The sequence below is a fragment of the Zalophus californianus genome, chromosome 7, assembly GCF_009762305.2.
Source record: "Zalophus californianus isolate mZalCal1 chromosome 7, mZalCal1.pri.v2, whole genome shotgun sequence".
NCBI lineage: Eukaryota > Metazoa > Chordata > Mammalia > Carnivora > Otariidae > Zalophus > Zalophus californianus.
Genome location: NC_045601.1, coordinates 69225342 through 69247921, shown reverse-complemented (window position 1 = coordinate 69247921; position 22580 = coordinate 69225342). Strand labels below are relative to the sequence as shown.

At 42.1% G+C, this 22580-nt stretch overlaps 1 protein-coding gene across 5 annotated transcripts in view; it reads right to left on the bottom strand.

Moving 5' to 3' along the window:
• Window positions 1-22580, bottom strand: part of BACH2 (BTB domain and CNC homolog 2) — a 363517-nt gene that overhangs the window by 257482 nt on the left and 83455 nt on the right. For 2 of the 5 annotated variants that reach the window (XM_027603995.2, XM_027603993.2), the window contains exon 2: window positions 9239-9351. Coding sequence is in view for 4 of the 5 variants with exons in the window: in XM_027603993.2 (XP_027459794.1) it covers window positions 9239-9247 (9 nt within the window). In the remaining variant the exon portion in view is untranslated. Of the gene's footprint in view, window positions 1-9238; window positions 9352-22047; window positions 22249-22580 lie in introns of those variants that run through there. The other 3 variants (XM_027603992.2, XM_027603991.2, XM_027603994.2) reach the window with 3 other exon arrangements.

Here is a 22580-nt window from a genome sequence, read left to right as displayed (position 1 = left end):
CTATTTTTAGCTATAATCAGACCCCATCCAAAATGCCATAATCCCAGCCTAGAGCTGTCACAACAAATTGTTTATGGGTTGGATTTAAGAAAAAACAAGACATGCAGATATTGCTAATTTCAACCAATCTTTGTTTTCCTCCAAAACTCATTGCTAACACAATGTTCTGATTAACAGGTGCCCCTTGATCACTGTGACATGTGATGACACTTTACCTCTCTGGCCAGGGTTAGTTATCTTAATTAATTGCTTATACTTATATCTAATTGAGACTAGCCCCTCAGGATAATGACACTTTATTAAAATCTGAGGGTGCTAAGAAGGTACAAAACTATTCCATAAAAAAAAGAAAAATAAATAAACTAGAAGAAGATACAAGCTGTGATTAATAAAATCTAAATGTTTTCATTTAAACCGAAACATTGTCATTTATGAGGAACTAGAAATACGTCTTCTGAACATTAACTGAGGATTGTCTGCAAAATTATGTAGTTTTATGCACTCTAGGCATCTCTCCTCCTCTAGTACATTTATTAATTTTATCACACAGTATGAGGTTTTTAAGAATGAAGCAAATGGGGCATCTGGGCGGCTCAGTCGGCTGAGTGTCCGACTCTTGGTTTTGGCTTAGGTCATGATCTCAGCGTTATGGGATCGAGCCCCGCTTAGGGGCTCTATGCTCAGTGCAGAGTCTGCTTAGGATTCTTTCCCTCTCTTTCTCCTCTGCTCCTCTCCCTGCACGCACTCTCTCTCTCTTAAATAAATAAATAAAATCTTAAAAAAAAAAAAGAATGAAGCCAACAATGCACATATATTCAAAAGTACAATGTTCTCTGAAAACATAGAAAGCAATGTTAGGATTATTTTACAGAGACAAAAGATAAAAGGAAGCTGGAAAGAATACTAGCAAAGAGCTACATGCTAGAAGACCACTGTACCACAGAAAAGGAGGGGGAAAGGGGCAATTTAAAGTATTGGGTAGTCAAATTAATAAGCTGGGTTGGAAGTAATCTCTCAGTTATGCATTTCCCCCTATACACAGCAATACCATCGTTTGAGATGATATGTTCACAAAATTGGGCAAATCAAGTTATTTGTTAGTATTCTAAAGATGGACAAGCCACAGATTAAGTACCTAAATAGTCATGTTTCCAATCACCAATTAACTAAATAGGATGTAACCTAATTGTACCCATTAAGACCTACTAATTGAGAGAAAAAGGGCAGGGTTGACGGCTTAGAAGAGAAGCATTCTGCTGCATGAGTCACAAAGGCCAGAATCCACTGGCCTCTTTGTTACAGGGACCCGGCCAGCACCAGCATCAAAGAAAGGGGTCACAGCATACATCACGTGCCCAAAGGACCTGTCTAATTATGCCATGGGCTTGTGTGGGCTTAGTGATGCAGATATGGTGATGCAGAACAAGAACCCACCAGTTCAGTCAACATTTAATTAAAGCTCCACATGAAGGCTGGCATGGGGCAGTTGATCAATTAAAAAAAAAAAAAGCAAAACTTGTTTGAATCAAGAAAATGCTAGGCGCTATTCTTTAAATCTGCAAGAAATAAGGACAGATAAGATTCCAAAACCAACAATCACAATGTGTGTGAGGTAACACTGAAAAAACCAAGGTGAAACTGAATGTCCTCTTTCCTTCAAGTGAAACCTATTTTATGGTCAGTGGCTATGGCCACATTTCAAAGGACTTATCATGATTCAAAATGAGGCCTCTCAGACTTGAAATTATATTACTGGCATGTCAAAACATATCTCTTCTCCTGCTGTGGGGCCATTATGGTTTTTTTTTTTTAAAGATTTTATTTATTTATTTGAGAGAGAGAGAGAGCACAAGTAGGCAGAGAGGCAGGCAGAGGGAGAGGGAGAAGCAGGCTCCCCGCTGAGCAGGGAGCCTGACGCAGGGCTCGATCCCAAGACCCTGGGATCATGACCTGAGCCGAAGGCAGCCACTTAACCAACTGAGCCACCCAGGCGCCCCAGGGCCATATGGTCTTAAACCAAAAGTCCAGCCTTTCTACTCCAAAACCTTAATTTGCCTCCTACCTGTTCAGATTCTCCTTCATTTTTTCTGACAAGATTGGGAGCGTTATGTCAGGCCCCTGACAACCGCCACCCTCAAGTCAAGGCCCTGTCACATCCACATGAATCCAGTGCGTTATTTATCTGATGCTCCACTTCTCAGGACAGAAAGGTTCAGGCTTTCAACTTACACCCTGCACCGTGAAGACTGCTTCTCAGAGAAGTAGGCACCGACCCCTGTTCCACCATGAGCTTCTCTGAGATTCAGAGCTGAGCTGTGCACCCAAGAGACCAACTGAACTGTGTTTCTGTGAAGCAGAAAGGAGGAGAGGCCTTGGTACTGAAATAAAAGCATTGATGTTGTTTACATGGTAGAAATGTCTAGAAATTATCAGGAGATAATTCCACATAAAGTAGGAAGCATTTCTCAAATAGCCTGTAGGTTTTATCTATATTTACTGGCACAAACAAGTTGTATATGTGCATACTTTTTATTTTATAAGATTTTATTTATTAGAGAGAGAAAGAGAGAGAGAGTGAGAGCAAGCGAGCACGAGCGAGGTGAGGGGCAGAGGGAGAAGCAGACTCCATGCTTAGCAGGGAGCCTGACACGGGACTCGATCCCAGAATCCTGGGATCATGACCTGAGCCAAAGGCAGCTGCTTAACTGACTGAGCCACCCAGACACCCCCTCGTGCATACATTTTAAAGACAACTAAGTCTAAACATATTCAGTTAATTCTTATAAATTTGTCTTCTCCCTGCTTCGTACCAAATCAACCATCTACTACATTACATTTTGTACTCCCATACCCCTCAGAAGGGAATTATATTCCTGTTTTCTTCCTAAAAATTCACTGAATTTCCCAGTGTGATGAATATGGAAGAGAATGGAGGTCCAGTTTTGCCATTTCTGTACACCCCACATTTAGCAGAATTTGACTTACATGTAACACGGGTACTATACTGGCCTTGTGCCAACAATGTTCCATTTAGTCTCACGAACTCTATAAAATGGTTTTGTGTGTGTGTGTGTGTGTTTTTAAATAAGGACTAAGTGCAGTTTTGTAGGTGAGAACAGATGTGCTATATTGTCCAGGGCACTCACTGCTCTGAGCTCCGGGTCCAGCTTCTTCCTAGAGTAAGGACTGCCAAATATAGGACACAGGAACAGTCTAGCTCACTGCTTCTCAAACTCCTATCTCAGGACATGCTCAAGTATGACTGCAGACCTAAAAGAGCTTTTGTTTACGTCAATTATTTCTACCAGTGTTTGCCATCTTAAAAATTAAAACTGAGGCATTTTGGATTTTTTTCAGGGGATGCCATGTAGCCTCTTGAAAAACTGTACTGTATACTCAAGAGAGAGTGGAAAAGGCAAAAAAAAAAAAAAAGTCTTAACATTATTATGAACATAGTCTTGACCTTGCAGGTGGCCTATGAATGGGCTCCCCAGGCAGTTCCCAAACCATAGTTCGAGAAGCACTGGTCTAAACGTGTATACATCAGCAAAGTCTTTTGAACAGCTGGATGAAGAAATGACACCTACTGAGTAAGAGGATGTCATTCCATTTAAAAGTTTTGAGTCACTGAATCAAAGGGCAGTATCTTTTTCCAGAGTATTGCTCTACTTACCACTGCCCCCAAACCATTAGTACAAAGCTCCTTCCTGGTAATATGTCACATAGAATCACTTCCAAGTTTAAATCTCTGTTTTGACCAAGGGCTCTCTTCTTCTATCTGTCCACTAAAAATCTTTATCCAGCTGTACCTCAAATGCAAAACAGCTAAAGTGGTATTTATTTTAAAATACTTGCTTTTTTTTCTGATTGTTAATCACATATATAAATACTTATTGTAGGAAAGTTGAAAATACAGAAAAGTATTTTTTAAAATAAGAAAAACAAATACATACTACATACCCACCCTCTAGGAAAACCACTGCTAACATTCTGGGCAACATCCTATGATGTAGATCTAAAAATACAGTGAAGTTCGTATCTTAAATATAACCTGGTGTCTTTTTTATACATTATTTTTAGTACGAAAGAATGTACATTGCTAAAGAAATTTCGAACATACAAGCAAAAAGAAGATAATGCTCTTAACATTTTGATGTGTATGTGCAGGCATGTATGTTTTTTGAAAAAGGAAATAACGACCAAACTGTACATATTGTTATGTAACTTGCCTTCTCCACAATTTATTTAAAACACCTTTTTATGACATTAAATATTCCTCTATCCCTCCCTGGTATTTTTATTGTATGGTTGTATACTACAATTATTACCTTCTAAAAATTACTATTATCATAATATGCGATGAACACCTTGGCTCAATTTGTGTACCCATCCATGGCAACTGTCTTTGAGTAACTGTTCTAGAAATGGAATTTCTGAGTCAAAAGTTGTGTGTATTTTTGAGGCTTTGATACACATTGTTTAAATTCCCTTGAGAAATGTGTTCTTTCACCGTGTCTGAGAGATCCTAATAGTCTCTTTCCTACCTTCGCCGAGTACACTTTACAAATCCTCATCAATAGTATAGGTAGAAAATGCCACCTCATTGTTTTAATTTGCATTTCTTTGATAACTGCTGAGGTTGAACATTTTCTTATATGTCATTTACTGATTATACTTCATTTATTGGTTTTATCTTTCTATTCTTTACCCCTTTTCTATTATAGTGATCATCTTTATCTTATTAATTTGTAAGAACTCTTACTAAATTAGCTAAGTTAACTCTCTGTCGTACATGTCGGAAATACTGCCCTGGTGTGTCTTTTGTCTTTAGAGTAGTTCAGACCGCCTTTTGGTGGAAAGAGATTTTGAGGTTATAGTCAAATACATTCTCTTCCTTTATCATTTCTGCCACTAGAAATTAATAAGGCCTTTCTTATTCCAAGATCATTTAATTTTTATTTGCATTTTCTTCCATGTCACTAGTTTTTGATGTGTGAAATACTTCTTCCAAGTCTGTCACAAGGGGGACTTGGCCACTGCCTGCAGAAAAACGAGAGTGGAGACTCCTTGAATATAGATGAGTCATTTGGTGAAAACTTCAAGAGGGTCCTAGAGAGGGGAAGAGAGAGATCTATGTTTATTATTCACCAATTCCCTACATTGCAGCCAGTAGCTCTCTCAACTTGCTCTTCAAGTGAAAGAAGTTTAAAATGGCAAAAGTTTTAATGTTAGGTGTATGTTTAAAACTCTGAAATAAGATGACTCTCCTTACAAAATAGAGTCCTTACTGACTCTCCTTGGACAAAATAGAAGCTTTGGATGACAAAGACCTTTATTTTTTGTTCACTGATGTCCTACAAGTGCAGTGTGTGGTACACAGTATGCACTTGGTAAGTGTGTGTTGGAGAAGCTGATGTTTAATCAAGTAGAATCATGTGTATGCCAGGTGGAGAGCCAGGGGTAATGAGTTCGGAACTTCACTGCTTCATATTAAGGAGGTGCCAAGTAAGAAAAACTCTAAATGAAGGCAGAAACTAAATTTCAGTTTTACTCTTTAGTTGACTGTAGAGATACTGATCTGAGTGTAAAGGTGAAACTGCCTCAAACCTGGCACAGTAAAATATTCAGAGAAAAAATTTTGCTGGGTAGATATTAAGCAAAACAGTAGCATCCACCCACCAAGAGAAATAAGAGACATGGCTCTACTTCATTTGATGCTATGTCATTTGTCCAGAGCAACAGCAATCAGATTTGGCTTTATTTGAACATAAGAAGGAAGAAACAATTCTCAAGAAGGTTCCTTTTCACTGTGGGGAGGAGGGGAGCATTCTCTATAATAATGGAAAAATCGAGGATTTTTCCATCAGATGGAGTGTCCTCATAAATTCAAGGCAGACAACAGCATGTGATATGCCTTCATGAAAATGATGACCACAAGGGAACGAGTTTACGATCGTAATTCCAAGGTTGCTGCTAGGAAGAGGGAGCTTTCAAGAGCGGAACACCATTCCTGTGAGTGTGGCTCTGTGAACTTACAAGATGGTGTGTACCGAATATACATCCTCCTGCCCACCTGGCCTCTACAAAATCCCATCCTGTCCAACTTGCCTCCAGTTTGGCTATGATTTTTAAGTAACACACTAAAATCCTTTCTTTACAGCATGATAATAGATAAATAACACAGATGTAAAACGTGAACCCTTCTTACTAGCAATAATTTGTGTCATATAATCTATCTTTATACATATCAACAAGAGAATGCCTGAGAAAGTAGAGAGGACAAAAAGTTTTGACAAAATTTAAAGTTAAATCCTGATTATAAAGTTTTGGATCAACATAAAGATTGGAAAGTCAGCGCTTGCAAAAAGATCTAAGGAGAGTATGGAAACTGCAAAGATGGGTCTCCAAGTGTGCACGAGAGCCAGGGAGAAGGAGAACCCGGGGAAACCTGTGCACCCACAATCTCTTTAACATGCAAGGCTAGAACATAAAGCCCCAAATGAACAACTATTCAAGCCTGTTTATAATACTAAAAAGGTGAATAAATGTGAGGATATCTGCTCTGTAGAAATCTTATTTATATACAAATGCACCAGTGTGCTAGCTGTCTGAGGCCCGGAACTGCACCCCTTCCTGGTGTGACCCCAAACTCTACCACAGATAGAGGTTCAAGAATATGAGGAATGAAGCCCCTACTTGGTGGACAGCAGTTCACTGACTATCAGGTTAGCCTGGTTAAATTGGTCAAACGGTCAATCCCTTGTGCCACGGGGGTCATTCGGTTGTTTTCTAGAGATGTCATCTCTAAATAACCCCAAAGAGAGATGTCAGTGCCTCACTGCAATCAGAATCGCCCCATTGCTTCACAGGAATCACACCGGACTCTAGAATACTGTGCCACCCTGCATCTTGACACCTCCCCAGTTAAAGTGTCCCATAGTGAGCTGGGGCTCGGGAAGGAAGGAGAGTTACGACAGCGTTATGTCCAAGGAAGTGGAAAGTGCACAATTCAAAAGTCTCCAACTTTCTAGGAACAAATCTACTTAGAAAATCAACCACACCCACAAAAATATTTCCAATATTCTAACTTACATGTCCTAATTGATGAGATGATTGTCTGGTTTTATTTACACCGAGATCTATTTCTTCCCCAGAGGGTGATCTATTCTTTGTCTTATGCCAAGAAAACACTAAGAAAAATGCTGACCTATGAAGGTTACACATCATGCTTAATCACTACTTTAAATTAAAATAACATAAAATAAAGCACTCATTGGGCCACGGAGGCAAAACATACCTTCCCAAGCAACAGACACACCTACTGAGACACTTGAATGTCTGCGGAGTCTGGTTCCCAGGTGCGTATCAAGAGCCAAACCCTGACATCAGGTCTTGAGTTGCCCTGGAGAAACTTAGGGCTGGGTTGTCATAGCAAACTGTGCCTGCCAATCAGATTTCACAACGTGAAGAGTTGTCTTCACGTTTCAGGACACCAAACTCTAACTAATAGATGCCAAGGTTTGCAATGACCACAGTGATGCAACTCCTCTCTTCCCCACCCTCCAGTCATGACCTTGGGGTGGAATACCTTTGTACTTTTCCAGTATTCCAGAAGCTCACAAAGACTCTCAAAGACTGCTTAAAGCTACGTATTTAAGCCAGTGGTGGGTGTGGGAGGGGGTGGTCAGAACAAGGTTTCCTTCTCTTGGCCAAATGAAAATCTCTCAAAAACAATTGCTTATTATTATTTTCTGGTCTCTTCCAGTGGGGGTAAAGCAGACACCCTGAGAAGGCCAGACAAATGGCCATCAGAAAAATCATCACTGGGAAGGGGTTCTTAGTAAAAGACTCTCAACAAACTAAATGGGTTTTCTTAAAGCCTAGGGATTCCATAATACTTTTTGAAGACCACACTGTCTCAAAGCGCTAACTCCACCACAACCCATAGCTAATGTGGTAATTTACCTCTTCTTGTAGGCCTCCGGAAATGTCTCTCCCTTGTATTAGATCCTTCAGTGGCTCTCAGAATTGGACACTTACCTCGTTCTCTGGGCTCATATTTACCACCTTACCCCAGTGCAGTGGTTCTCAGCCAGGGGTATTTTTGTTCCCCCAAGGGACACTGGCCAATGTGGGGGAAAGTTTTTGGTTGTCAGGACTGAAGTGGGGGAAAGGGGATGCTACTGAACATCCTTCAGTGTGGAAGACAGCCTCTCACTACAAAGAATTACTCAGCTCAAATTGTTAACACTGTTGAGATATCCTGCTGTACCAAGTTCTTTGTTCTCTAAACATGCCAGACTTTCTCATATGCTTTGTGCCTAAACATAGCCCGTTTCCTTTACCTGGAATGCCCTGCCCTACTTCTGTGTCTAAGAAATGACCATTTATCATTCAGGATCTGACTCAAAATATCACCTCCTCTACAGTCCTTTCCATATCTCCCAAAGTTGGCTGTTCCTTCTGTGCTTCCGGAGTTTCTGGTACATATCTCATTAAAACACTAGCCATACTACCCCTAAGCCTGTCACCTGCTGCAGACAAAAACCTAAGGCTCGTTCATTGTTCATCCTTGAGTGCCCATCTGGTAATCAATTGCTACTTGCTGAGTCAATCAAGGAATAAATGGAAATGTTGCAGATGCACCTAAGGTTCTCCTGCAACAATTTCTAAGGAACAACAGTGTCCCCAACATCAAAAACAACAACAGCAAATATTTACCAAATGCTTGTAATATAGATAGGTACTATATTAAACACTGGTGCACATATTCTCTCATGTTCATCCTTTTAACAACTCTGCAAGGCAGGTACTGTTATCATCAGCATTTTACAGATGAGGAAACGGAGGCACAGAAAAGTTAAGCCACTTGCCCAAGGTCATCAAAGCTAGCATCTGGAAGAGCTGATATTTAAACCCAGGTAGTCTGGCTCCAGAGACTCAATCTTCCAATATTTATGCCAAAGCAGTTATGTTAACAACCAATATTTCAGCCACTCAAAAGCCTCTGACAAACATAGTGACACATCTGGAAGACTATTACAACCACAGTGTGGCCACCACCTCTTGGGACCCTGCCTATAAACACTGCTCGCTGGGGTCACACAACTCTCCAACCTCTGGAATGCTTGTGGCAGGAGAAGCAACCTCCTCACACCTTGGAAAGGCATTATGTACCCAGAAAAATCATGGTCCCATAAAGAAGACACAAAGGCTGACTCCCCAAAGTATCTCTTACCTTGTTCATGCTGCAGGGACTGGAGCAAGGGCTCAGACATGTCACAGTGCGAGGCAGCTCTTGAAGATTCTCCTCGTTGCTGTAGTCCTCACTTCCTGAAGCAGACAGCTGCACTGCAAACACAAAGAGGAAATCCATCAGCTGGCGCTCAGGAAGACACAGAGCAGTCCTGTGTCCAGTGGAACTTTCTGCCATGATGGCAATGCTCCATGCCTGTGCTGTTCAATATGGTAGCTCCTAGGCACATATGGCTACTGATCACTTGAGATGTGGCTAGTGCAATTAAGGGCTGAATTTTAAATTTTATGTAATTTTAATTAAATTTAAATGTAAATTGCCACATGTGGTTAGTTACTGGACAGTCCAGGTCTAGAGATTCAAATCAGAAATCTTTTTTTTTTTTTAAGATTTTATTTATTTATTTGACAGAGAGAGACACAGTGAGAGAGGGAACACAAGCAGGGGGAGAGGGAGAGGGAGAGGCAGGCTTCCTGCTGAGCAGGGAGCCCGATGTGGGGCTCAAACCCAGGACCCTGGGATCATGACCTGAGCTGAAGGCAGACGCTTAAAGACTGAGCCACCCAGGTGCCCCCTCAAATCAGAAGTCTTGAGATCACAGACACCAGACATGCCAGTGGCCAAGGAAAAGCTGGAGATCACATACTCAGAATGACTACTGACATAGCAGAACAAGAACATTCATTCAGTAACTATTTCCTCAGTCCTTACTAAGTACAGGGTACTGAGGACATAGTGATCAATAAGCCAGACAGGTCAGTTATTTAAAAGTTTCCTGCTCAGGCTTTGGCCTCCTTGGGAAGGGAGAGGATCTAGCATGTAAGCAGTACTTACTCTGTGCCGATCTCAATGCCTTCCCTGCCACCTACAAGGTAGAGACAGGCATTTGCTGAAGACTGACTACACCACTGTCAGGGCTTAATAGATAGGACCTTCCATAGAGCTCCTACCAGAACAGAATTCAGAAGGTCAGTTTTCCATGAGCCAAATGAACCAGATGACTCAACATCCCCTCAGATGGATTATTTAGGGAGGCTTTTTGATTTACTCGAATGATATTTTGGAGTAAAATGGCTCCAGAGTTCTTGATGTGTCAAATATTAAAGAAAAGTAAAGAAAGAAAATATCTTCAACCACTTAATTAGATTTATAGTCTTTTCTCTGAAAGATGTTTATGGGTGAATTTGAGAGGAGAACCAAACATTGTAAGGTTCCTTGTAATCACCTTTTTTTCTGTGTTACTTTTTCTGGTTGCATCTAGGAAGGATTTTTATATCTGAACCTTTCCATAAAGACTGGAATTACAGGTTTAAATGGAACGGCAGTGCTTTAAAATACATATTCTTTTTAATAATAATATAATAATGATACAGAAAATGTTCAATAGGAAAAGAAAAAAGTAGCCATAATCCCACTAATCATAATCACCTTTAGTTCTTAGCACTCAGGCTTTGGCTAGGGGGGAATGACCAGAGGTCCTGGCATGTCTGCGGAATCGAGAACACAGAGAAGTCCAAGGCTATATTCCCCATATTAACGTCTTTCACCATTAAGAAAATGACTTTGTAATTTATATTTTCAAAAGATAAATTCCTACTCCATGCACATTACTATTTTGTGAACATAATATTATTAAATTCCTTGTACAAATCAGAAGATAGGGAGAGGAAATTGCAGATCACTCCCTGGTTATTTGAGACACATAGATTCCAAAGAAAATACCACATTCAGTCATAGCAATAACATATTTTAAGAATGATGTACAGCATGGAGAGACCCCGGAATTCTGACTTTGAAGCCTAAATACATCCAAATACCCCTCAATACCTGATGTACTCAATGTCTTGTATGCCTGGGTAATCTACTGCTGCTTCAAAGTCAAGAAAATTCAGTATCTAATTCTAACCAATCTTATAATGACTGAATGAAAATTATGCATGTAACTTCTACTCTTTGAATTCCAGAAGCAGATGCTAATACATTTCTGTTTCAAAGTAGAACACTATACGTGCTGTTTCCTATTGAATATATGTAATTCAATCCACTTAAAGCCTACAGCCCAGTACCTTACCTGGAAACTTATCCAAACGCCTTGCATAGATGCCTGATGTCACAATTCCATTAAAATGTACACACTGGTATCAACACAGGAAAGGTGGGCACAAGAAGATAATAATAAACACACAAGGATTCTTGAACATAATTTCCCCAAGGAAATTCCACCCAGCTCCAATCATGACACAGTCCCCATTCCCTCAGAACTTGGGGCATACAGTCAGCCCTAAAGTCATTATGGAGCCTCCCCTGTGCCCCCCACCACCCCAAGTACTCTTACGTTATTTTCACATATGTTGGTTCTACGACAAAGTCAAAATAAAAACTCTTTTGAGGGAAATATTAGTCGCATAGAAAGTTCTTAATAAATACTGTCAGTCGATTTTTTTCCTTTGCTCTCACAGAGCCTAGGATGATGTGGACTCTTAACGTACAATCTTCAACACAATATTGATAATCATTGCAAACTGCCTTTGGGGTTTTTTAAAAAAGGAAAATCTTGGGCGCCTGGGTGGCTCAGATGGTTAAGCGTCTGCCTTTGGCTCAGGTCATGATCCCAGGGTCCTGGGATCGAGTCCCGCATCGGGCTCCCTGCTCCTTGGGAGCCTGCTTCTCCCTCTGCCTCTCTCTCTCTCTCTGTCTCTCATGAATAAATAAAATCTTTAAAAAAAATTTAAAAAAGATTTATTAAAAAAAAGGAAAATCTTTTAATATCCAGGATTGTAAATCTTTTAGAAAAATATTGTCAAGACTATCTTACAGCTGTACAGTGCTCAAAACTGTACAACACGCTTTTATAGTAATACTCTCAGGGTCACCTGGGTGGCTCAGTCGGTTAAGCGACTGCCTTCAGCTCAGGTCACGATCCTGGAGTCCCGGGATCGAGTCCCGCATCAGGCTCCCTGCTCGGCGGGGAGTCTGCTTCTCCCTCTGACCCTCCCGCCTCTCATGCTCTCTCTCTCTCAAATAAATAAATCAATCTTAAAAAAAAAAATACTCTCAGTTAGTACTGATACGGATCTGAGTGGTAGTTTTTTAAATCAGGAAACCAGATTGAAAGAAGTAAAAGAATGCTTCTTAGTCATGCTGTCATAGGCAACAGACCCTGGGCTTCAGGTGCTTTCATTTCAAGATACAACAGAATTAAAATATGTACGAAGCCTCCAAGTACAATACCTCTCCTAATAACACACACACACACATACACCATCATTAACAAAAAACACCTCTGCAAACAGATGACAGTTTTAGAAATTGGGTCAGTTCGCTTTGGCCAGCAACCAAAAACACTGGCCTTGTTCTATCAAGTACTTTAAATTTCCTTTGAAACAGAGAGAACCTGGTTGTTTTACAGCCAATTCCATTTAGAAGTTTAGAGAAATCCACTGCTTAAAAAAGGAGATTACATCTTAAATATAAAGCATTAGGGGAAAAGATACATGCATTACCATGGTGGAATTAAGGGAGTTTTCTTCTTTATTCTATTTTTCAAGGTTTCTTTTTAATCGTTCACAAAGTTGGATTCCTCTGATACTAAACAAAAGGCAAGTACAGATACCTTCAAAGGGTGCCTGGAGAAAGTCAATCTCAGAAGCTAACATGTGACTTCCACTCAGTTGATCCTAACAGAGTTGGCTCAATGGGCAACAGCACCTGTGGTCAACCTTAGGCTTTGGAAAGGTTAATGAAATGTAATTCATCTTTCCAGGCGGCTAGAGGGTGAGTAAGCAGAAAAGTAGAGACAGGGCAAGAAGAAGAGATCAAAAAGAGAATGAACAGAAAAGGTGAAGGCTACAAAGAGAGAAGAAAATGAAAGGGCAGGTAAGCAAACAAAGGCACCTAGAGATAGGTTCAGTGATGCAGACAAGTGGCCCTCACCAGCCAGGTCCTCACTAACAGAAGAGACACGGATAGACTCGGGCTCCTGGTGACAACACCACACTCTTCAGCTTCTCTGGGTGTCAGCAAGTGGAGCTGGAGTAAAGTTAAGACCGGGCTTACCTGTTTCTCCACTATTTATTTACCATCAGCCTCCACCTACCACAGAGAAAAATCTATTTTCCCTGGATCACTGATAATGTGCGACAGAAGTATGGTGAGAACAGCATAAGCCAACTTTAGTTTAGTCTCCTTACTCTCACGAGAGTGCTCTTTAAAGTATTTATTCTTACTCTTGACACTCTTAAACATGTCAATGGGCTGTGTGTGTGTGTGTGTGTGTGTAGTGCTATTTTTTGGCCCTTGAATATGCAACTAATACTGCCAATATAGAATGGAGTATGATGAGCTGGGCTTTTCTCCCCACTTCAACTCCCCCACCCCCTTCCAAGATGTTCATTCTAGAAGGCTTTTGTCATATAAGGCAAAGCTGTGCTGCTTAGGCACTCCTATGGGAAACAGGCCCATAGGAGCAAGCACGTCACTCATAAGGTTAATGGTCTCACTGGCTTTTAGATATAATGTACTCTGACGTCAGTCTGTGCAATGGCCTCCTGTTCCTTCCCCCACCACCAAATCCAGCAGCCTAGGTAGGTAGGGAGCTCAAGCATGAGGACCCAAGAACTTGTGAGGAAGGGTTAAGCAAAATCATAAAGAGACAGACAGGGTTTGGAGAGAAAAGGGAAAAGGCACGATGACAAAAGTCTAGAGGAAATTCTCTAAATCTAGGACTTAGGAGCTTGGGAAATCAGACAAACAGATGAGAGGTATATCCCTAATACTCTCCCACCTCTGTTTTTATGAGTTGGAATGATTTACATGTCTCTGGAGTAAAATCTTAACAACCTTCAATTGGATGGAATCCTTGTATAAGACTGGATAAATTTAAGACCACTTTATTACAGACAGTTCAATCCCTCTCTTGCATAATAAGGAGCATGGTGCTGGAATTAAAGGATCCAAAGGTAGAGCAACAAACGGACCCCTGTCCTCTTCCCCATATGCACACATGCCTCCCACATGGCTGGCTCCTTCCTTTCTTTCTGAAGAAGAAGCAGAGGAATCAGAGTAGAGCTCCCTGAGGAGCTCCCCACAGGCCCCTCCCCATCCTCAAAGTCACAGCTAACATACGTCTCTGGTTCTTCAGGACCCTGGTGTTCTTGCCACCCTCACATGTAGGCAGCAAGCATGCCATAACATGGTTTTGCCCCAAGAGATGGAACGTTTGCCATCCTGCCTTGCCCCCATGCCCTGCTTTCACAGTATGCCATGGAAAACAAACAGCCCAAGTCAGAAGAATGAGAGCATCTTCCCAGCAAGCATCACGAGAGGCCTTCTTCCTCAAGGATAGGTTACACAATTTGATAATTAAGGTACTGAAATTTCGACTAGCATGTGACCAATGGTTCAACAAGAGACAGTGATAAGGAAGAGGAAATGAGAGGATTGTAAGTTATAAAAAAGAGAGACACTGCTGGTAGCATGAAAACATTGCCCGGAGAGACAGATGAGATACAGTAAGAACGCCAAGTGATAGCGTGTCCACCGCTTTCAAGAGGACTACTTCACACACGCGCTAAGGATTTCCTCTACTTTATGAAATCATACATAAGGATATCTAGTGTTTAGATTCAGGGCTATCACCCTATAAAGGGCCATTTTTTAGTTCCTCAGTAATTTAGGAATATCTTAATTAAAGGCAGGATATAGAACTCCCAAGGGGTTACCTGGCTTAGCCTACTCCTCCTGCCTGGGTGACTATGTAAACCAGGGGACACAGATTCAGATGCCTACGGGAGTCAAGAAAGAATCAGATGAAGGAATGGTCAGGCCAGAGAAGACAATGTGAAGTAGGGAGGCCTGGAGCATCTGCTACTCACCTCCAGAAAAGCAGGAACAAGGCACAATTTCCCAGAACTTCTGATATTCAAGAAAGCCAGAAAATGGAGAGATAATGTAAAATCATGAGCTTGTTTAATGTTGGCAATTTATGTTAGCATTTTGGAAATCCCACAGGGGTTGGATTCGGTTGGCCGGTTTGTATCTTCTATCATACACTTTTCATTTAAGTCCAGGGAATGTTTCTTTAAATCTCCAGGGCTGGAGGCTCCCAATCTGTCTCCTGACCACCGCCCCCCCTCGCCAGGGCTGTACCACTGTGGCTTCATTGGGGGCAGCATGCCCTCCAGGAGAGTGGGCAAAGTAGGACTTAGGAACCAAGTTGCTCCATCTGAGTATCAACTCTGCCTCTTCGCATGTGATTTCAGCAAGTTACTAACCCTCCGTGTGAGTCTTTCCTCCTTCATCCATAAAATTGGGGCAAATTCTTTGTATGTCCTAAGATTGTTTTGAAGATTAAATGGAATAATATGAAGAAAGAATTCAATGCATGGTGTTAAAAACACATAAGGCCCTTCCCCTCCCCTGTTGCCCATCACTATTCAGCACCACCTCATTCTGTTTGTAATCACACATTGGGGTTTACCTCTCAACCCCCTACTGGATTCTAAGTATTCCAAGAGAAGATATCTGTTTTATGACCAAAGAGCCAGCACCTGTCCCAATGCTCTACACACAGTAAGGCTTTCAACATATGCAAAATTTAATTATAATGTTGTTATATAATGTTGTTAAGGACTGAATGTTTATACCCCCCCCCCAATTCATATATTGCCTAATTCCCAAGGTGGTGGTATTAAGAGACAGGGCTTTGGGGAGGTAATTAGGTTTAGATGAGGTCATGAGGGTGGAGCTCTCATGATGGGATAAGTGCCATTGTGAGAAGAGACACCAGAGAACTTGCATGTATGTGCACTCTCTCTCTCCCCCTCTCCCTGCTGTGTGCGATATACCAGGAAGTCAGCCCTCTGCAAGAGATCTCTCACTAGGACCAGCTGGGCTGGCACCTTGATCTTGGACTTCCCAGCTTCCAGCACTGTGAGAAATAAACTGTTGTTCAAGCCACTCGGTCTGTGGTGTTCTGTTATAACAGCCCTCACTAGGACAAACGTTCAGGAAGATCTTCCTTAAGTCTGGCACCAATGGAGCCTATTTCCACTTATCTTCTTCTGATGCTTTAATGTCAATATGTATATCTACTCCTCATTTGGCCAGAATATTTTTAGACTAAAAGAAGAAAACCAGGTCCAAATTAAGAATAAAATACTTAAGAATTTTCTCTTGAGACGTATGGCATCACTTTTAGGTCGAGGGTACTTTTTGGGGCCCTTTGCGTGCCTCAGCAGAAAAAAATTAAAAGTAAGAGATTTCATCACCCTATTAATAAATAAAGGAGGCTGCTTTCACTTTAGCATCCCAAGTTCATGTCTGCCAACAGTGCATTTCACTGCAGGGGGTATACTTGGTGGCTGCCCAGAGACCCAGGCAATCCCCTATCCATTTGTCCACTATCGTTGAGAAGGCCAACTTGTATTCATCTAAGACGCTTTACTGACCATGCCTGACTACTCCTGCGTTTCTTTGATTTTAAAGAGAAATCCCAGAGACCTTCAAACGATCCCAGCTTCCTTCTCCCTTGAGGGGTTTGCTTAATAATTCAGGCAAACACATTTCCTGTGATTTGTTGAGAAGAAAAATAATTTAACAGAAAACCTAGTAAGCGGGTTACTTCAGAATGACCCACTGAAAAGGAACCAATGACAAGAGAAATCGCTAGAAAGGTATCTCTTTACAGAAGTTCAAGGGACCAGCTATCTCTCCAATAAAAGGTTTCCAAGGAAGGAATTTAAATATTCTCAAGAACACCTTGAGGAAAAGTGTAATGAGGGGCGATTGCCTTACTGGGGGCTAGTGCTTACAACTGAAACTCATCTGCTTAATAAGACAGATTGGGTATAATGCCTTGTTCCTCTGGGAGGAGACTTTCACTAATCCTCAGAAGAAAGCTCAAATTGGCAGGATGGGCCCTTGTCAAGAGCAGTCTCAGGGATTCACTGTTTGTTAATCTCTGCTTTCCTGAGGCTCTAATTCTGTACTTCCCAATACCAGCTTCTCCTTCGTGTGGCTTGTTCTCGTTGAGGGAACCACAACATCCTGGGTGGTTAACCTGTCCAGAGGGGTCTAGTGTTCGCTTCTACCACAGCCCTACAGCTTTCAGTGCTCTCAAAACCAGCTTAGTGTCTATGTCAAAACAGCAGAAGTTCCTGTACTATGCAGGTAATGAAACTGCAGACCCTTACAGCTCTTCAAATGATGTAACCTTGGGTTTCCATCTCCCATCACTGTATCCCAAACACACACACACTCAAAGCCTGACACGGACTCTAGGGGGAATTCTACTTGCCCCTTTGGCAAACAGTTCCCATGGGAGTAGAACCATCACAGCCCTTAGACTCTAGAGCCTACGGCCAAGTCTGGATCACTCACAGGCCTGTGGCATGAATGTCTTCTGGCACATGGGAATTTCCCTTGTAAGTTCTCACTATTTTCTCTTTCATCCAACATACCTAAGGATTGTTCTGGGTGGGTGGGGTGGGCATAGGGGGCTAGAGGTGGGTCGGGCTGCACCAGCTCAGTCTATAGTATTCTGCCGGAAATATCCAGTTTGGGGTTCCCTAAATAGTCAATTCTGCCGTATTTAGGGTCCCATAGATGGCCATTTGGCTATAAGTCAGGCTAGAGCCAGAAATCTGTTCTTTGGAGCATAGACTACTGTGTTGTGACTCGCACCCTAACTCGTCCCACAGCAGAGCGACGTTGGGTGAGGAAGAGCCTAAGGGTAGCCCGGCATCCGCCGCGCAGGCAGTTTCCCAAGGAAGCGGTCACCTCCCCGTACGTGACTGCTCTTTCCTCACACGACCAGGGCTGTCCTCCTTCCATGAGCTTTTCCATGATTTAGAGCTGGACGACTGCATGCGGACGTCTTGGTAGCCTCGGAGAGGCAAGAGGGCAAGGGCACAACCACCTCCTCACATCATAACCGAGTCCTGTGGAGTCAGGGCGTCCTTCAAAAGCAGCCAAGAGAACAGCCGCAGAAAACGGCTCCAGCAGCCGACCTGGAGGCCTCGTCCCTGGAGGATCCTCTGATCTCATTATGGCAGTCGACACTAGTCCTCACAAAACAAACAGAGGAAATTTATGCCTGCCTCAGCCTGCGGAGAGCTCCACATTCCCTGCTTAACGAGAGTTCCAGCTTCTGAGACCACAGCCACCGGGATGGGGAGGATGTCTGCTTTGCTCCGAAGAAAGAGCTGTTGTCGCTGCCTTTCCCTCTTTCTGGGGCTGGATATGAAGGCGGAGAGCCTGCAGAGAGCCACTGAACTTGTGGCCTAGGCTCTCTGCTCTGGTCCCTGCAGAGAAGTTCCCTTTCTTCTTGTGTCATCATCCCCAAGCTCAGTCGGTGGGGCCACTTCCTCTTGACCGGCTCTGGGAAAGTCGCTGCGCGGCCTTGAAGGGTTCCACCTGCTAAGGCCAGCATCCTGAGAGAGAGAGACTGCTCTGTGTGACAAGTCTCCAGGTCTTCTGGGAGGAAGACCCTTCCCCCAAAACACACTTTCTTGAGCCTTGGGAAACTTTACCTAACTTGGGGGTCCCACTTTTGGGATAAAGGACAGGAGGGAAAATGTTACTTTATACCCTTGAATTCAATCTCAGCAGTAACTGAGTGCCCAGCTCATGAGAAAAAAAGTGAACTTCCAAACCAAAATAAGAATACAGCAGTGGTTCTGAGCCAGGGTAACTTTGCCCCCCAGGGGACATTCGTGATGCATGGAGACTTTTTTTTTTCTTTTTGTCATGACTGGGGGAGACTGCTACTGGCATCTAGTGGGTAGAGGCCAGGGATGCTGTTAAAATATCCTACCATGCACAAAACAGCCCCCATGATAAAGAATTATTTAGTCCAAAATGTCAACAGTGCCGAGATTGAGAAACCCTGATGGAGAGGGAACACTCAAGGATGTGGATAGGTTTAAAATAATGACGAATCTTTTTTTTGTCACAGAAACAGTTTTCAGTTTTTAATGAGTTTGAAAACAAAAAAGCTTCCATTTCAAAATAAAAACAAAATCCCAGATCATATAGATGTTTACAGTGACCACATTTATCTAAGTAACATACATACATGTTTAGTTATAAGATGTTAACTAAATTTCTGTGGCAAATAATGCTTTTTTTAATATCAAAAATATTATAGTGCTCATGTGGAGTCGTAAGGAAAATCTAGTAATCGCTACATATTTAAGTCTTCACTGTAGATGCTGTTATTTCTAGCACAGGTAAGCAGTCAGGGTCATCCAAAATAATGACAACTCTCAATCACATAACACTAATGTTGATATCCTATAGTCAAAATGTGCACAATTAACATCCACAAAAATTTACCAATTCTCTCTTTGAGTAAAATAAGTGAAAACTACCTTTTACCTATGCAGAGTTAGCTCATTAGAGCTACCTGGAAATCAATGGAGCAGTTCGATATTAGACTAGACTCTTCTCAGCACCACCGTGAGTGCTGTGTTATTCTAGGTAAAGGTGTGATCTGAATGTTTACTATCATAACTCAGTGGTGAGTATTCATAGAAGGAATTTATGAGCTATGTTCTATGATTATTAAAACCATATATATAAACTGAGTATATGTGGGTCTGGAAAAAATGGCAAATGTTTCAGCTTCTACAATATCAACAAGTATGAGGAACCGTGGTGATGCTGACCTACATTCCAGGGAGACTGAGGAAAACAGGTGCGTAGTAGAGCTCTAAATAAATGGCAGAATTGCAGAAATGTGTCACAATGAGAGTAATCATGGTGCATATTTTGAAATTCTCCCATTTTTAATTTTCTGAACCTATCTCAAAATATTCCCTTTCCTCTACATAGCACACTCTCACTACATTGGGTATGAGAACATATGGTTAGATAACCCAGTCGTTATTCTCTCCTGAACTCTTTTAGTCCAGCAAAAGAAGGAAAAATCTGCTTCCAAGCACAGCTAATGCATGTAAGCACATTTGAAGAAGAAAAAGAATTTCATGAATGAGCAGAAGACAATTTTTTAATGGACTGTTTTAGAGGCTTGTGGTATAAAAAGTAAACAAAACTGATTCACTAACTGTTAATACTGTTTACTATGATGCAAGAGTTGGGCTTTTATTTTTTTAATGTTCCAGAAGCCAGAGGAAAAGGAATACTGTGGTAGGGAAAAATGATACCTTCCGTGGCATTTCAAAATCATTGCTCAATTCCTCTTGAGCAAGGAAGCCATAGTAATGACTTTATTTTACCTACCGCAATTATGGTACACCTCGAAGTAATTCTCCACATTATCCCACTTTCCTCTCTCCACTCAAGTCCTGCTAAATAATTTCTGGAAACCATTAACCAAGAGTCCTGTTTCAATTTTCCTCTCCTCCCTCCCCTGTTGCCTCAGTCATGCTGGAGTCAGGACAAAGCAAACTTGTATTACATCACAGAGCAAACTCATTTTCTCTAAACCATTCTGCTGGTAGTTTACTGCTACTGGAACCCAATGCTGTCAACAGTGTGGTCTTTGTTTGGTGGGTGTTGCTTTAAAAATAAAAAAAAGTTTCCCCACGCCCCCTTCTGCTTTTAAATACAGGCGAGTAGTTTGAGGAGCCTCCCTGGCCTGGCTCCACCCCACTGTGTAAACTAGACATTACCTTATACACAAATGAATCTACAGCATTCCTCAGTCTAGCTGCCTCGCTGCAAAATTCCTATGCTCCCCAGCAGCCACGGCAGCACACACTCCCCCTGGCTTCCCTCCTCTTTCCTCTTCCCCCACCCTCTCTCTTTTTTTTTAAATTTCCACTGCCTCACTGTGTTTTTGTGTAAATGATCTCACATGACTCAACAAATCCATCTGCCTGAAGCAGGCCAAGTCTGGAGCCCTCCCAGGAGGGAGGAGAAGAATTGCTTTGTGGAAAGGACCTGGAGCTCTGCCCTTTCTCTGGCTCGAATTACCCGCCTGTCAGGCCTGACGGATTTGGCTAAAAATAAAAGGAAGCGGGCCGTGAAAAGCAGATGAATGGGCTCAGCAGTTCCTTAGATAACACAGGCCTGCTGTTGCCCAAAGCTCCCCAAACAGAAACTTCAAATGCAGGCCCTGTGAGCTTGGCGATGTGGCTTCCAGGTGAAAGGGGGCTGTCAGATCCACTGGAGGAGGGAGGGGGGCATGGCCTGTGTTTTAGATTTCTGTTTCAGAACTTGTGTGTGTGTATGTGTGTGTCTGAGAGAGACAGAGAGAGAGAGAGAAAGAGAGAGAGATTCCTGTATAAAAAGGTTCTCAGAAAAACAGGAGAGTTCAGTGGAGTGAAGGCTTGGCTTGCAAAAAAAAAAAAAAAAAAAAGTTGTTTCCACTACAGAATTACTCTTCTCCCTACCTCCCAACACCAGACATTTTAAGCCTCCCTATGATGTCACTTCTGCATTCAGAGCCAGCAAAAAGCTAAAAGTCCTTCTTGTAAGTGTATGCCCAGCGCCCGCAGTGGGTATTAAGCACTTAGGTTGGCAATGTAATGACACACTGTAACAATCTGTAATATGAAGCAGTCAGCAAAGCCCTGGCTCTGAAAGCTATTTCTCCCGACCATTAACCATATGTTTGGCTCCTCGGATAGCCAAGCGGGTGTTCCAGCTTACCATCTGGTTTCTATCCACACAAGCAACTGCAAAGCACAGACTATCTCCCTCCGGAGCTACGTGTTTCTTTTTCTCTCTCTTTTCCGTTCTTTCCTTCCCTTTTCCTCCTCCCAGACCCTTTGGTTCCCTCTGCTAAAGAATTCTCTGCCATTTATCATGTGCAAAGAAAACTTTACCTGACGTGGTAGCAGCAGAGCCATTAAGAATGCACAGCTGTATTGTAAACATGCCAGAGGGCCGTTTACCATCCGCTGAATCTGAAGAACACGGTCTCTACCCCCTTCTTCATCTCCTATTGAGTGCTGACACTTGATCCAGTTTGTTAAAAATAGGTACATTCTTGACAGATCCAGGGGTTGTTGTGGTGCCCTTCACACTCACTTCATATTCTGGGAGTGGGGCTTTAAAGCACACACAAGCGCACACACGAACACACACACACACACTTTGCCTCTGCATTCAATCTGCATGACATCAGTCTCTCACAGATGACATACCGGCTGCAAATAACCAAGTTAACTAAATAAAGGATTCTATTCCTTTTTATGCCCTAAAGGATTCTATCCCAAGTGTGTGTGTTTTTCTTCTTTCCTTCTTTCCTTCCTTCCTTCCTTCCTTCGTTTCCTAAAGAGCCAGCCATTTCAACAAATCGATAATTTGCAAAATGTATGCTAATTTACATCTGCATTTTAATAGTATACATCAAGGA